General features: G+C 47.8%; 1 protein-coding gene across 2 annotated transcripts in view; it reads right to left on the bottom strand.

Annotated features, from left to right (window-relative positions):
• Positions 1 to 933: 933 nt before the first annotated feature.
• The window catches only part of IDH1 (isocitrate dehydrogenase (NADP(+)) 1), a 112,969-nt gene continuing 99,209 nt past the window's right edge, over positions 934 to 14,693 (bottom strand). For both annotated transcript variants that reach the window (XM_075317794.1, XM_075317795.1), the window contains exons 7-9: positions 12,554 to 12,694; positions 8,942 to 9,104; positions 934 to 8,856 (exon numbers count right to left, since the gene is read on the bottom strand). In XM_075317794.1, the coding sequence (XP_075173909.1) occupies positions 8,763 to 8,856; positions 8,942 to 9,104; positions 12,554 to 12,694 (398 nt within the window). In that variant the 3' untranslated portion in view covers positions 934 to 8,762. The remainder of the gene's footprint in view (positions 8,857 to 8,941; positions 9,105 to 12,553; positions 12,695 to 14,693) is intronic.

The raw sequence follows: 14,693 nt of genomic DNA, 5'->3' as shown, positions 1-14,693 counted from the left end.
TGATGGACCAAACTGGCAGATTAGGGGGGATCTTAAATATATATCTGGTGGCTTATGGACACTGGCAAATGAGTGGCCACATTCTGCCAATCATGCAACAATGGCTGAAAATCTTCCAATTTGACAGATTCCACTTTTAGCATATCATACCGTCGTTGGTCATTGTGAATGATTGGTCATTTGGAATAAAAGCTCATAATATCCCATTCCAAACATTTATTCTTGTATGGACAGATAAAGGCCGTGTGCCAATGTTGCATTTTTGGGTGTTTGAGTGCAAATTTGTCGCAAATCCTGATGCCAAGAAAGTCAATGAGAATCCTGAAGTGTAACGCTCTGATCATTTTCTCAGTGCAGAAATAAATCTGCAGCATGTCCTTTCTTGCAGCACTTTTTACCAATAGTAATGAATGGAAGAAATCGGCAGCAGAGACTTTCATTTTTGCCACTGCAATGTTCCTGCTAAGAGGTACAGAAGTTTCTGCAACAGATACTTAACATCTGTACATACCCAAAGCCTACACTGTTAGGTATGACATACGTGGTAGTACCGCTTATTGTGTAAGCTGGTTCATAGCCCTCACCATTTTCATGGATTTCCAAAGTTTACCAATAATTCTGCACACTTCGCATGCTTCTGGAAGATTAACTGTCCGAGTTATGTACGTGCTTTCCACACATAGCCAGATGTGCCCATTAGAGTTTATGGGGCTGTTCACATGTGTTCTGGAAGACCAAGTGGTCCACAGAAGGCTCAAAAATGGCCTTTTTCTTTCTAAGTCACAGAACAAAATTACCCATTCAAGCAGGGGTGCAAGTACAAGAGATGCAGGCCCTGGAGGCTAGGAGACACCAAAAGTCCTTTTGGCCTATATAACAAGACCAATACCATTAAAGACTTGTGATAATTGGGGCCCATGAAGTTCACGTTACGCCACTACATACAAGTTTATTTTATATTTTTTTTCCACATACTGACAGCACCCAATAACATCTGTGTGCTGTTTGTTTTTAACATGATAGGAGAAGTTTAGCCATTTGTTATAAGTAGACACTTCAACAAACTGGACACTGTTTTTTTTTTTTTTCCTTCATTTTAGAAAAATCAACATCTGAAGGAGGCCAAAAACCCATGAGCTGTAATGTTGGATCAGTGTATTAGTGTTGTAGATGACGTGTAGTGTAACGTGATATATTTCTGTTATTTGCATCTATTGCTCCACACATTACTAGTGATGCAGGACATCAAGATTCACATAGCGGCCAGGATTCTGCCTGCATTATGTGATATTCAGTCAACTGTTATCACCTCTAATTTTCATACGTTCATCTCACAATAAGTGCAATATAGAGTAGAATTGTATATTTATTTCCAATAGTGTAGTACTGCCCCCAGGCTATTGTACCATAACAAGTTGAGGCAGAGCATTTCAGTATGACTGAGGTATAGGACCAGGAATAATTAATAGGATGGCCGCTTATGTAGGGACATAATGTATGACATGCACAGAATTTCACACAAAGGAAAGTGTGAAATCTGCAACTCATTCTACAGAAAGACTTCAGATGGTGTAGAATTTAAAGTCCACAATACAGGGCAATGATGCACAGAAAATTTACCTAACATACAGCAATTATTAAATTCTTGTACCCTTTAGCTAGTACAGTTACTGTGAATTTTCTGCATTGACAGAACTCACCCTTAAAGAAATTTCCCCATAAAGTGCATTTTAATCAATAGAGTTTGGAATAATATGCTCCACAATTAGATGTATTCAGAAACAATGTTCCTATGCCGAGATAATCTGATAAGTGTGCTATTTACTGTGTAATGGCTGTGTCTGACCGTAAAGGGACATGGTCTGATCATACCACAGCTCCTGGGCAGGAATTGTGCTAACAAAGCTCCTGGGCAAGGGAAAGAAGCCACTTTGATCCTTTGCTATACTGCCTTTTGCATTCTCACCCTGCCCAGGAGATGTATGATCAGATGATATTCCTGTACGGTCAGACATGGCCATTACACAGTACATAGCAGGGGCACATTTATAAGATTATCTCAGCATAGGAAGAATTGTTTTCTTCAGCGCTCTATTGGGAGACCCAGACGATTGGGGTATAGCTACTGCCCTCTGGAGGCCACACAAAGCACTACATTAAAAGTGCAAGGCCCCTCCCACTCTGGCTATACCCCCCCGTGGTATCACGGGTTCTCCAGTTTTAGCTTTGTGTGCGAAGGAGGTCAGACATTCCATGCATAGCTCCACAGATTTTAGTCAGCAGTAGCTGCTGACGGTTTCGGATGGAAGAAAAGAGGACACATATAGTGTCCCCAGCATGCTCCCTTCTCACCCCTGGATGGTGTTGTAAGGTTGAGGTACCTATTGCTGGTACAGGGGCTGGAGCCCCACATGCTGTTTTCCTTCCACATCCCCTGGTAGGGCTCTGTGGAAGTGGGATCCTGCCGGCCTCTCAGCTCTGATGCCGGGCTCCATCCACAGACCCATTAGAACCTGATGGATTCGGAGCAGGAGTACGATCAGGGACAGGGCCCTGCATCTTACAGGTACTCTGTGTCCCCGGCAGGCACAGACACACTCCGGGCTGGCTGGGTGTTGTAGTGCGCCGGGGACCGCAATGTTGGAGTTAGTGTCCCTACAGATTACTGGGGGATTTTTTGTGTATGGGAACGCAGCGCCGACCCCCTCTGGACCGGGCGGCGCTGCTGTGACTTGTGGTGCGCCGGGGATCCGCCGTCCGCGCTTTTACGGCGGCGGCGGTTATAACTTTAGTCCCCGGCTTTTTGGGCCTAGGACGCCGGCAGCTCCGTTTCGTTCCCGCCCCCACCCTGTCATTCAGGGTAGGGGAGAGACGCTGTTCGCAAGCAGCGACGAGGGCTGGAGCCTGATTTACATGCTCCAGCCCTCACACTATGCACAGAGGGAAGCAGGCTTCCCGCTCTTGGCCAGGAACGCCCAGGGCCCGCCCCCCTTCCTCTCTCGAGACGCCGGCAGCCATTACATGCATGCCTGGCTGGAGGAAGGACGCAAGGCTCTGGGAGACCTGGACTAGGGGCTATCTGGCGACCACACACCCGCTTTTTAAGCGGGCGGTAAGCGTTTTTTTCTGTGCTGGTCCCTCTAGTGCCTCACTGTGTATCAGTGTACTGGATACAGTTATATAGATATTGTATTTCTTGCACTGTGAGGTGCGCTTCTGGCTGCATATCCCAGATCGCTCTGTGGAAGCAGCAACATGTCATCCTCAAAACGCAAGGCGGCCAAGGCAAAAAGGGCTGTGTATACTGCGTGTGCTGCATGTGGGGCTAATCTACCAGCAGGCTCTGATGACCCCCATTGTGTGCAATGCTCCGACCCGGTACTGCTTCGCCAGCCGGAGTCAGGAGAGGTAGTGACCCAGGCTGAGACGCTTGTAAGTTCTGCCCCGGTGACAGGGACGGACTTTGCAGTTTTTGCAGATAATATGTCTGTATCTATGGCAAAAATCCTTGAGACCTTGCAATCTATGCATGGGGCTCAGTCTCTGGGCACGGCGAGGCCTCTGTCCTCAGGTCCCCCTTACTTGGAATGTATCCAGCCCATAGGGGGGTCCCCGGCTTCACAGGCCGAGGATTATGACTCAGATGATGGCCCCAGCCACCCTAAGCGAGCTCGCTGGGAAAGACCCTCGACGTCTTCACACTGCTCAGGGTCTCAGCGCAATCAGTCTCCCTGTGATGTGTCTGATGAGAGTGATCAGGAATCCATTCCTGGAACCCCTCTCAACCTGGATACCCCGGATGGGGACGCCATGGTAGACGACCTTATCTCAGCCATCAATAGGCTGTTGGATATTTCTCCCCCAGCCCCTTCAGCAGAAGAGGCGGCTGCGGAGCAGGAAAAGTTTCGTTTCCTTTATCCCAAGCGTAAATTGAGTGCTTTGTTAGATCACTCTGACTTCAGAGAATCAATCCAGAAGCACGACGCTCACCCGGAAAGGCGTTTTTCTAAACGATCTAAAGATACGCGTTTCCCTTTCCCCCCTGAGGTGGTCAAGCGCTGGACACAGTGTCCAAAGGTGGACCCCCCGATTTCCAAACTTGCAGCTAGATCCATAGTTGCAGTGGAGGATGGCGCTTCACTTAAAGATGCCAATGACAGACAGATGGACCTTTGGTTAAAATCTGTCTATGAAGCTATAGGCGCGTCGTTTGCTCCGGCATTCGCAGCCGTCTGGGCACTCCAGGCTATTTCAGCTGGCTTAGCAAAGGTGGATGCTATCATGCATCCAGCAGTGCCGCAAGTGGCGCACCTTACCACGCAGATGTCGGCGTTTGCGTCTTACGCTATCAATGCGGTCCTAGAATCTACCAGTCGCACCTCAATGGCGTCCGCCAATTCGGTAGTTTTGCGCAGAGCCTTGTGGTTAAAGGACTGGAAAGCGGATGCTGGTTCCAAAAAATGTTTAACCAGTTTGCCTTTGTCTAGAGAGAGACTGTTTGGCGAGCCATTGGCTGACATCATTAAGCAGTCCAAGGGTAAAGACTCCTCTTTACCACAACCCAGAACACCCAAACCTCAGCAGAAAAAGTGGCAGCAGAGGTTTCAGTCCTTTCGAGGTTCGGGCAAGACACCATTTACCTCGTCCAAAGGGACTCAGAGGACGCAAAGAAACTCAGATTCGTGGCGGACTCACACACGCCCCAAGAAAGCAAATGGAGGTACCGCTTCCAAAGCGGCTACCTCATGACTTCCAGCCCCCCCCCTCCGCATCGCCGGTCGGGGGCAGGCTCTCCCGCTTTTCCGGCATTTGGATGTCACAGGTCAAAGACCGGTGGGTGACGGACATTTTGTCTCGCGGGTACAGAATCGAGTTCAATTCTCGTCCTCCAGCTCGGTTCTTCAGAACCTCCCCACGGCCAGACCGAGCAGATGCTCTGCTGCAGGCGGTGGACTCCCTAAGAGCGGAAGGAGTGGTGATCCCAGTCCCTCCTCAGGAACAAGGGCAAGGGTTTTACTCCAATCTCTTTGTGGTTCCAAAAAAGGACGGCTCGTTCCGTCCTGTTCTGGACCTAAAACGGCTCAACAAGCATGTGCACGCCAGGAGGTTCCGGATGGAAACCCTCCGCTCTGTCATTGCCTCAATGTCCAGAGGAGACTTCCTTGCCTCAATAGACATCAGAGATGCTTATCTCCACGTGCCAATTGCTACAGAACATCAACGTTTTCTACGTTTTGTGATAGGAGACGACCATTTTCAGTTCGTAGCTCTTCCATTTGGTCTGGCGACAGCCCCACGGGTCTTCACCAAGGTCATGGCGGCGGTGGTAGCAGTCTTGCACTCTCAGGGACACTCGGTGATCCCTTACCTAGACGATTTATTGGTCAAAGCTCCCTCTCAGGAGGCATGCCAACTCAGCCTGAATGCTACGCTGGAGACTCTACAGTCTTTCGGATGGATCATCAACTTTCCAAAGTCGATCCTATCACCGACTCAGTCACTAACGTATCTTGGCATGGAGTTTCATACTCTAGCAGCGATAGTGAAGCTTCCGCTGGACAAGCAGCGGTCACTACAGACAGGGGTGCAATCTCTCCTGCAGGGCCAGTTGCATCCCTTGCGGCGCCTCATGCATTTCCTAGGGAAGATGGTGGCAGCCATGGAAGCAGTTCCCTTTGCGCAGTTTCATCTGCGCCCACTTCAATGGGACATTCTCCGCCAATGGGACGGGAAGTCAACGTCCCTGGACAGGAAAGTCTCGCTTTCACAGACGGCCAAAGACTCTCTACAATGGTGGCTCCTTCCCGCATCATTGTCTCAGGGAAGATCCTTCCTGCCCCCATCCTGGGCAGTAGTCACGACAGATGCGAGTCTGTCAGGGTGGGGAGCAGTATTTCTCCACCACAGGGCTCAGGGGACGTGGACTCCGCAGGAGTCCACCCTTCAGATCAATGTTCTGGAGATCAGAGCAGTGTATCTTGCTCTACTGGCCTTCCAACAGTGGCTGGAAGGAAAGCAGATCCGAATCCAATCGGACAACTCCACAGCGGTGGCATACATCAACCACCAAGGAGGGACGCGCAGTCGGCAAGCATTCCAAGAAGTCCGGCGCATTCTAATGTGGGTGGAGGACAGAGCATCCACCATATCCGCGGTTCACATCCCAGGCGTAGAAAACTGGGAAGCAGACTTCCTCAGTCGCCAGGGCATGGACGCAGGGGAATGGTCCCTTCACCCGGACGTGTTTCAGGAAATCTGTCGCCGCTGGGGAGTGCCGGACGTCGACCTAATGGCGTCCCGGCACAACAACAAGGTCCCGGCATTCATGGCGAGGTCGCGCGATCAAAGAGCTCTGGCGGCAGACGCCTTGGTTCAAGATTGGTCGCAGTTTCAGCTCCCATACGTGTTTCCACCTCTGGCGCTCTTGCCCAGAGTGCTACGCAAGATCAGATCCGAGTGCAGCCGCGTCATACTCGTCGCTCCAGACTGGCCGAGGAGGTCGTGGTATCCGGATCTGTGGCATCTCACGATCGGTCGACCGTGGTCACTGCCAGACCGACCAGACTTACTGTCCCAAGGGCCGTTTTTCCATCAGAATTCTGCGGCCCTGAACCTGACTGTGTGGCCATTGAGTCCTGGATCCTAGCATCTGCTGGATTATCTCAGGGAGTCATTGCCACAATGAGACAAGCTAGAAAGTCAAATTCGGCTAAGATCTACCACAGAACGTGGAAGATTTTCTTGTCCTGGTGCTCTGCTCAGGGAGTGTCTCCCTGGCCATTTGCATTGCCCAAGTTTCTTTCCTTCCTGCAATCGGGGTTAGAAAAGGGCTTGTCGCTCAGCTCCCTTAAAGGGCAAGTTTCGGCACTATCCGTGTTTTTTCAGAAGCGTCTAGCACGTCTTCCTAAGGTGCGCACGTTCCTGCAGGGGGTCTGTCATATTGTGCCCCCGTACAAGCGACCGTTAGATCCATGGGATCTGAACAGGGTACTAGTTGCTCTCCAGAAGCCGCCCTTCGAGCCTCTGAAGGAAGTTTCCTTTTCTCGGCTGTCGCAGAAAGTGGCGTTTCTTGTTGCAATCACATCGCTTCGGCGAGTGTCTGAGCTGGCAGCTCTGTCATCTAAGGCTCCCTTCCTGGTGTTCCACCAGGACAAGGTTGTGCTGCGCCCCATTCCGGAGTTTCTCCCTAAGGTCGTATCCTCTTTTCATCTTAATCAGGATATTTCCTTGCCTTCTTTTTGCCCTCATCCGGTTCACCGGTATGAAAAGGCCTTACGTTTGCTAGATCTGGTGAGAGCACTCAGAATCTACATTTCCCGCACGGCGCCCATACGCCGTGCCGATGCACTTTTCGTCCTTGTCGCTGGTCCGCGCAAGGGGTTGCAGGCTTCTAAAGCCACCCTGGCTCGATGGATCAAAGAACCAATTCTAGAGGCCTACCGTTCTGCGGGGCTTCCGGTTCCTTCAGGGCTAAAAGCCCACTCCACCAGAGCCGTGGGTGCGTCCTGGGCATTACGTCACCAGGCTTCGGCTCAACAGGTGTGCCAGGCAGCAACCTGGTCCAGTCTGCACACTTTCACCAAGCATTATCAGGTGCATACCTATGCTTCGGCGGATGCCAGCTTAGGTAGAAGAGTCCTGCAGGCGGCAGTGACACCCCCATAGGGGAGGGCTGTTTTGCAGCTCTAACATGAGGTATTTATTTACCCACCCAGGGACAGCTTTTGGACGTCCCAATCGTCTGGGTCTCCCAATAGAGCGCTGAAGAAGAAGGGAATTTTGTTACTTACCGTAAATTCCTTTTCTTCTAGCTCTTATTGGGAGACCCAGCACCCGCCCTGTTGTCCTTCGGGATGTTTTTTTGTTGTTTGCGGGTACACATGTTGTTCATGTTGAACGGTTTTTCAGTTCTCCGATGTTATTCGGAGTTAATTTGTTTAAACCAGTTATTGGCTTCCTCCTTCTTGCTTTGGCACTAAAACTGGAGAACCCGTGATACCACGGGGGGGTATAGCCAGAGTGGGAGGGGCCTTGCACTTTTAATGTAGTGCTTTGTGTGGCCTCCAGAGGGCAGTAGCTATACCCCAATCGTCTGGGTCTCCCAATAAGAGCTAGAAGAAAAGGAATTTACGGTAAGTAACAAAATTCCCTTCTTAAACATCCAATTGAGGAAATTCTTCTTCTTCCAAGATCTATTGATTAAAATGGACTTTGCTGGTGAGACAAACCCTTGAAGAATAAATTTCACACGCTTATTATTTTGGGAGAGGGAAGGGGTAGAAACTCCACTGCACATTGGTTTTCAATCCATATTTGGTTTTGGCTCAATGAGAAATATAAAAGACATCTTGCTGGATCTAATTTGGGCCCAAAACAACTCTGTGGTCAGATATTCCATCAAAGTATATAGTGAAATGTAAATTCAGTTTCAAATCCTGACATTTTTTTACCCGTAAAGTGCATTAAGGGCTAATGCAAAGGAACAGGCTTTAGAGCTTAGCTTGTGGGCTATAGACACTTGAGGTGGGAGGGGGCATATTAACAGCTGTTTTAGTTATATCGCTACACAACACTTGTTACAGAAATCCAAAGACTTCACAGTGGAATTAAAGAAGTATAGACAAGCCAAAAAAAAGAAACAAAAATTTGTGTGAACAGACGAGGAGAACCGATGCTTTGCACTCGAAGTAAATCTGTCCTGCTGAATGCTGTAAACTACCAGTGAAGAGATCACCCTGAGATTTATCTTCTAAGAAGCATAACTACAGCTTAGGTTGAGCAGAAAGTTTCAGCTGTAGGTTCTCAGCCAGTTTGTCCAGAAATTCAAAGGTATTCAGATAATCCGATCGCTGCACACTGAAACGAAAACAGGAGGGGTTAGTGTCCTAACAGAAGGATCCACCTCTGAGTAAAGACATCCCCTGAGGTACAGGACACTTACTTGGGGAGACTTTTAATACAAGCAGCAAGATCTTTGGTCATGAAGCCGGCTTCTATTGTCTCAATGCAGACTTCTTCTAAGGCCACAGCAAAGTTTCTCAGTTCAGAGTTATTATCCAGCTTAGCTCTGTGTTCAAGACCTCGGGTCCAGGCAAAAATGGAAGCTAGAAAAAAAGAAAAACATCAAAAAAACATCCAGAATACTACAGTCATGGCCAAAAGTTTTGAGAATGCTACAAATATTAATTTTTACAAAGTCTACTGCTTAAGTTTTTCTAATGGCAATTTGCATATACTCCAGAATGTCATAAAGAGTGATCAGCTTAACAGCAATTACTTGCAAAGTCAATATTGGATAAGAAAATAAACTTTAAGGCTATGTGCGCACGTTGCGTACTAGCCCTGCAGAAATTTCTGCAGCGATCTGAAAAGCACACGTGCGCTTCAAATCGCTGCAGAAAATGTCCATAGAAAAAACAAAGCCGATTCCATGCGCTCTGCCTGCAGCTCCTGCCATAGACAGAGCAGGAGCTGCCGGCAAAGTGCACGGAAGAAGTGACATGTCACTTCTTGAACGCAGCGCTTCGGGCAGCAGCCGAAGCGCTGCGCTCTAAGACGCCACGTGCGCACGGCCCCTGCACAATCTCCATAGACTGTGCAGGGGACGCAGGATGCATGCAGTTACAAGCTTTGTAGCGCAGCGTAACTGCATGAATTACACACACGTGCGCACATAGCCTAACCCCCAAAACACATTTCAACAGCATTGCATTCCTGCCTTAAAAGGAGCAGCTAACATTGTTTTAGTGATTGTTCCATTAACACAGGTGTGGGTGTTGATGAGGACAGGGCTGGCAATCAGTCATGATTAAGTAAGACTGACACCACTGGACACTTTAAAAAGAGGCTGGTGCTTGGTATCATTGTTTCTCTTCAGTTAACCATGGTTATCTCTAAAGAAACACGTGCAGCCATCATTGCTCTGCACAAAAATGGCCTAACGGAAGAGTATCGCAGTTACAAAGATTGCACCTCAGTCAACAATCTATCGCACCATCAAGAACTTCAAGGAGAGAGCTTCCATTGTTGCCAAAAAGGCTCCAGGGTGCCCAAGAAGGACCAGCAAACACTAGGACCGTATCTTAAAACTGTTTCGGCTGCGGGATCGGACTACCAGCAGTGCAGAGCTAGCTCAGCAATGGCAGCAGGCTGGTGTGAGTGCTTCTGCACGCACTGTGAGGCGGAGACTCTTTGAGCAAGGCCTGGTTTCAAGGAGGGCAGCAAAAAAGCCACTTCTCTCCAGAAAAAACACCAGGGACCGACTGATATTCTGCAAAAGGTACAGGGAGTGGACTGCTGAGGACTAGGGTAAAGTCATTTTCTCAGATGAATCCCCTTTTCGATTGTTTGGGACATCTGGAAAACAGCTTATTAGGAGAAGAAGAGGGGAGCGCTACCACCAGTCTTGTCTCATGCCAACTGTTAAGCATCCTGAAACTATTCATGTGTGGGGTTGCTTCTCAGCCAAGGGAATCAGCTCACTCACAGTCTTGCCTAAAAACACAGCCATGAATAAAGAATGGTACCAGAATGTCCTCCAAGAGCAACTTCTCCCAACTGTCCAAGAGCAGTTTGGCGCCCAACAATGCCTTTTCCAGCATGATGGAGCACCTTGCCATAAAGCAAAGGTGATCACTAATTGGCTCATGGAACAAAACATAGAGATTTTGGGTCCATGGCCTGGAAACTCCCCAGATCTTAATCCCATTGAGAACTTGTGGGCAATCATCAAGAGACGGGTGGACAAACAAAAACCAACACATTCTGGCAAAATGCAACCATTGCTTATGCAAGAATGGACAGCTATCAGTCAGGATTTGGTTCAGAAGTTGATTGAGAGCATGCCAGGGAGAATTGCAGAGGTCCTGAAAAGAAGGGTCAACACTGCAAATATTGACTTGCTGCATTAACTCATTCTGTCAATATAACATTTTGGTACTCCTAATATGATTGCAATTATATTTCTGTATGTGATGTAAACATCAGACAAACACAATTAAAACTGAGAGGGCAACAGATCATGTGAAAATATAAATTTTGGTGTCATTCTCAAAACTTTTGGCCATGACTGTATGTGGTGTGCTGAGAAATGAAGGGGACTCTGGCTGGGTCTGTCCCACAGCCACTCAATTGTTATATGAAGGCAGGATAACATTCAAAGACGACTATACGAAACGCAGAACCATGAGACTGGGGCCGATTTATCATAATGAATGCAGGAGTCCACGGGAAGGAATAAAGCTGACCCCATGTGCTGACAAAAGAAGATCCAAAAGGCACCCCTGGGTACACCACACATTACTGAACTCAGAAGAGAAGCGTTACACCGACAGCTGAATGTTATAGACCATCCACCAATTTCAATCGCTATGGCTACTGAAGGCATCTCACTGACCCGTCTACTACAGGCATAATCGCCTGTATATTTTAAAAGTTCACTTAGGATTACATTTTCCAAACTTTTTGTAATTATTTACATCCAGATTAATTATTGTCTATTAATGAAAAACCTAGAATATTTTATTTTTCACCAGCCCCTTAAAGGGTCATTCCCATCGTCATAGATGGTTGTCAGATTACGCCTGGAAATACAAACGATTTTAGAATTTACTGCTTATTAAAGTTGTCAGCTGTTCTTGAAATATTAACCCTTTTCTTTTGTTTATAGCTTGTTGCCGCTGCTGGACAGCAGAACATGCATGATGCTTACAAGTCTTTTTCTATTGAGTTTGTAAGCACTGTTTTTGGAGCTGTGCAGGATAGAGGGCACCAATACCCCCTAATCCTGTCCAGCTTCAGTGCAGTGCTTACAAGCTAGACAGCAGCAGTGGTCGGTCTCCTAGGTAACGAGCTATAAACAAAAGAAGAAAAAAAAATGTTTATCTCAAGAATAGCTGTCAATTTTAATAAAATAGTAAATTGCAAAAGAGCCTGTCTTTACAAGCATGATACGGTAATCACCATCTGTAAAGGTGGGAATAGCCCTGTTCCATTAGGTAAGCTTCTGTACACTCCCTAATCTTTATCATCTCTAATGTTACTCTACACAATTTGTTTTGGGGTGATGAATTCTAGATAGCCACAAAAATTAATCTGAGTATTTTTAAGGCTGACAAAGCCTGGTAAAGACCTTATCAGCAATGACTTGGTTAACCGTAAACTCTACTGGATAATGGTTACAGGAGCCTTCTTGGATCGTGATAAATGTTATATAGAACATGGCCGACTTGTCAGTGTCCTCTAACCATGAGACAATGGTATAGCCTTCGTACCCAGGAGGATAGCTCTTGTATAGCCCTTCTACCCAGGCACAGCTCTCTTATGGCCCCTGGACAGCTTGTGCATTTCAGTACATGCTCGTACCATGTTGCATTGAGATCTGCATGAGCTCTTACAAGCACAATTACCCTTTGAAAGCAGCCATAATGCCGATGTGGCACTCTGTGAAAATGAGTTTGACATTCCTGTAGACTACAGATGAATACAATATACTTGTGTACCATTATACCCCATACACTACGAGCATCCATATGAGATTTTACATTCCTCTCACCGATAGGATTAGTAGAGGTCTCCTGGCCCTTCTGGTGCATCCTGTAGTGGCGGGTCACAGTGCCATGTGCTGCTTCTGCTTCCACAGTCTTGCCGTCCGGACATATCAGAACACTGGTCATCATCCCCAGGGATCCATAGCCTGCGCCAACACAAATACCTCTCAATTTTTCACTCACGACTGATGTGCATTTTTATAGGAGGTTATTATTCTACAATGCTGAGCCATTTCCGAATTCACGAGGACAGGATTGTGTCTGTACTTTTTCAAACAGGATTCCCTTTCCCAGTCAACTACAAGATTAATGTGTAGGATCATCATAATGTGTTGATGGTCATAGTTTACTTAAAGTACATGGTTACTATATCTCTACTGTAAAAGATGTGTGGGGGGCTATTACGAGTATATTTCTTTTCACAGGTTCTCCTTCCTCATGACACAGCTCTTCTGTTCTCAAAATGGCAAAATGCTCATGGGACAACGGTTGTATAATGGGTAGATGGACAGGTCTGGTCACACCCTCCTACATTAGCTGCCATCTTGAGCATAGGAGAGCTGAGCAGTGAGGAAGGAGGAGAATACAAGATACATGTGCAGACCAGCTCACCTTAAGGGTGGAAACACATCTATGCAAGTAAAATCGGTCCGACTGGGCTGAAAAAAACTCGGCTGATTTTAGTTCACGTTAGGTGCGAGTGCAACGCAAGTGCGATGCTATTTCTGAGATTTTACTAGCGTGTGTAATGCGTGTGTAATGCGTATTTTTTACTATGTCATCTGCCATTCAGCGCTGCTACATGGCCGCTGACAGCAGACACAGACAGCCATGTAGCAGAGCTGAATGGCAGATGACAGCAGACACAGACAGAGCCGCACTGTCAGAATGAACTCGGGTGAACTTCACCCGACTTCATTGTGATGCTGCGGCTCTGTCTGTGCCGCGTCCTGATTAGCGGTCACCAGTGAAGGACTCACCGGTGACCACTAATCCCCCGAGTGACTGAAGTTAGCAGCCCTCTCTCATACTCACCGATCCCCGGCGCGGCGCTGCACGGCTTTCTCACTGCTCCGGCGGCTTTTACTATTTTGAAAAAGCCGGCCGCTCATTAAAGAATCTCGTATTCCCTGCTTTCCCCGCCCACAGGCGCCTATGATTGGTTGCAGTGAGACACGCCCCCACGCTGAGTGACAGGTGTCTCACTGCACCCAATCACAGCAGCCGGTGGGCGGGTCTATACTGTGCAGTGAAATAAATAAATAAATAATTAAAAAAAATGGCGTGCGGTCCCCCCCAATTTTAATACCAGCCAGATAAAGCCATACGGCTGAAGGCTGGTATTCTCAGGATGGGGAGCTCCACGTTATGGGGAGCCCCCCACCCTAACAATATCAGCCAACAGCCGCCCAGAATTGCCGCATACATTATATGCGACAGTTCTGGGACTGTACCCGGCTCTTCCCGATTTACCCTGGTGCGTTGGCAAATCGGGGTAATAAGGAGTTATTGGCAGCCCATAGCTGCCAATACGTCCTAGATTAATCATGTCAGGCGTCTATGAGACACCCTCCATGATTAATCTGTAAGTTACAGTAAATAAACACACACACATGAAAAAATCCTTTATTGGAAATAAAAAACACAAACACATTCCCTCATTACCAATTTATTAACCCCGACAAACCCTCCATGTCCGGCGTACTCCACGGACCTCCAGCGTCGCTTCCAGCATGAAGGTGACAGGAGCTGCAGAAGACACCGCCGCTCCGGTCACCTCCAAGCAGCAACTGAGGTGAGTAGCGCGATCTGCTGAGGTGTCACTGAGGTTACCCGCTGTCACCGCTGGATCCAGTGACAGCGGGTAACCTCAGTGACAGCTCAGGCGATCGCGCTACTCACCTCAGTTGCTGCTTGGAGGTGACCGGAGCGGCGGTGTCTGCTGCAGCTCCTGTCACCTTCATGCTGGAAGCGACGCTGGAGGTCCATGGAGTACGCCGGACATGGAGGGTTTGTCGGGGTTAATAAATTGGTAATGAGGGAATGTGTTTGTGTTTTTTATTTCCAATAAAGGATTTTTTCATGTGTGTGTGTTTATTTACTGTAACTTACAGATTAATCATGGAGGGTGTCTCATAGACGCCT

The sequence above is a fragment of the Anomaloglossus baeobatrachus genome, chromosome 7 (assembly GCF_048569485.1).
Source record: "Anomaloglossus baeobatrachus isolate aAnoBae1 chromosome 7, aAnoBae1.hap1, whole genome shotgun sequence".
Classification (NCBI taxonomy): domain Eukaryota; kingdom Metazoa; phylum Chordata; class Amphibia; order Anura; family Aromobatidae; genus Anomaloglossus; species Anomaloglossus baeobatrachus.
The sequence above is the reverse complement of the archived record's forward strand: the minus strand, read 5'-3'. Positions and strand labels throughout refer to the sequence as shown.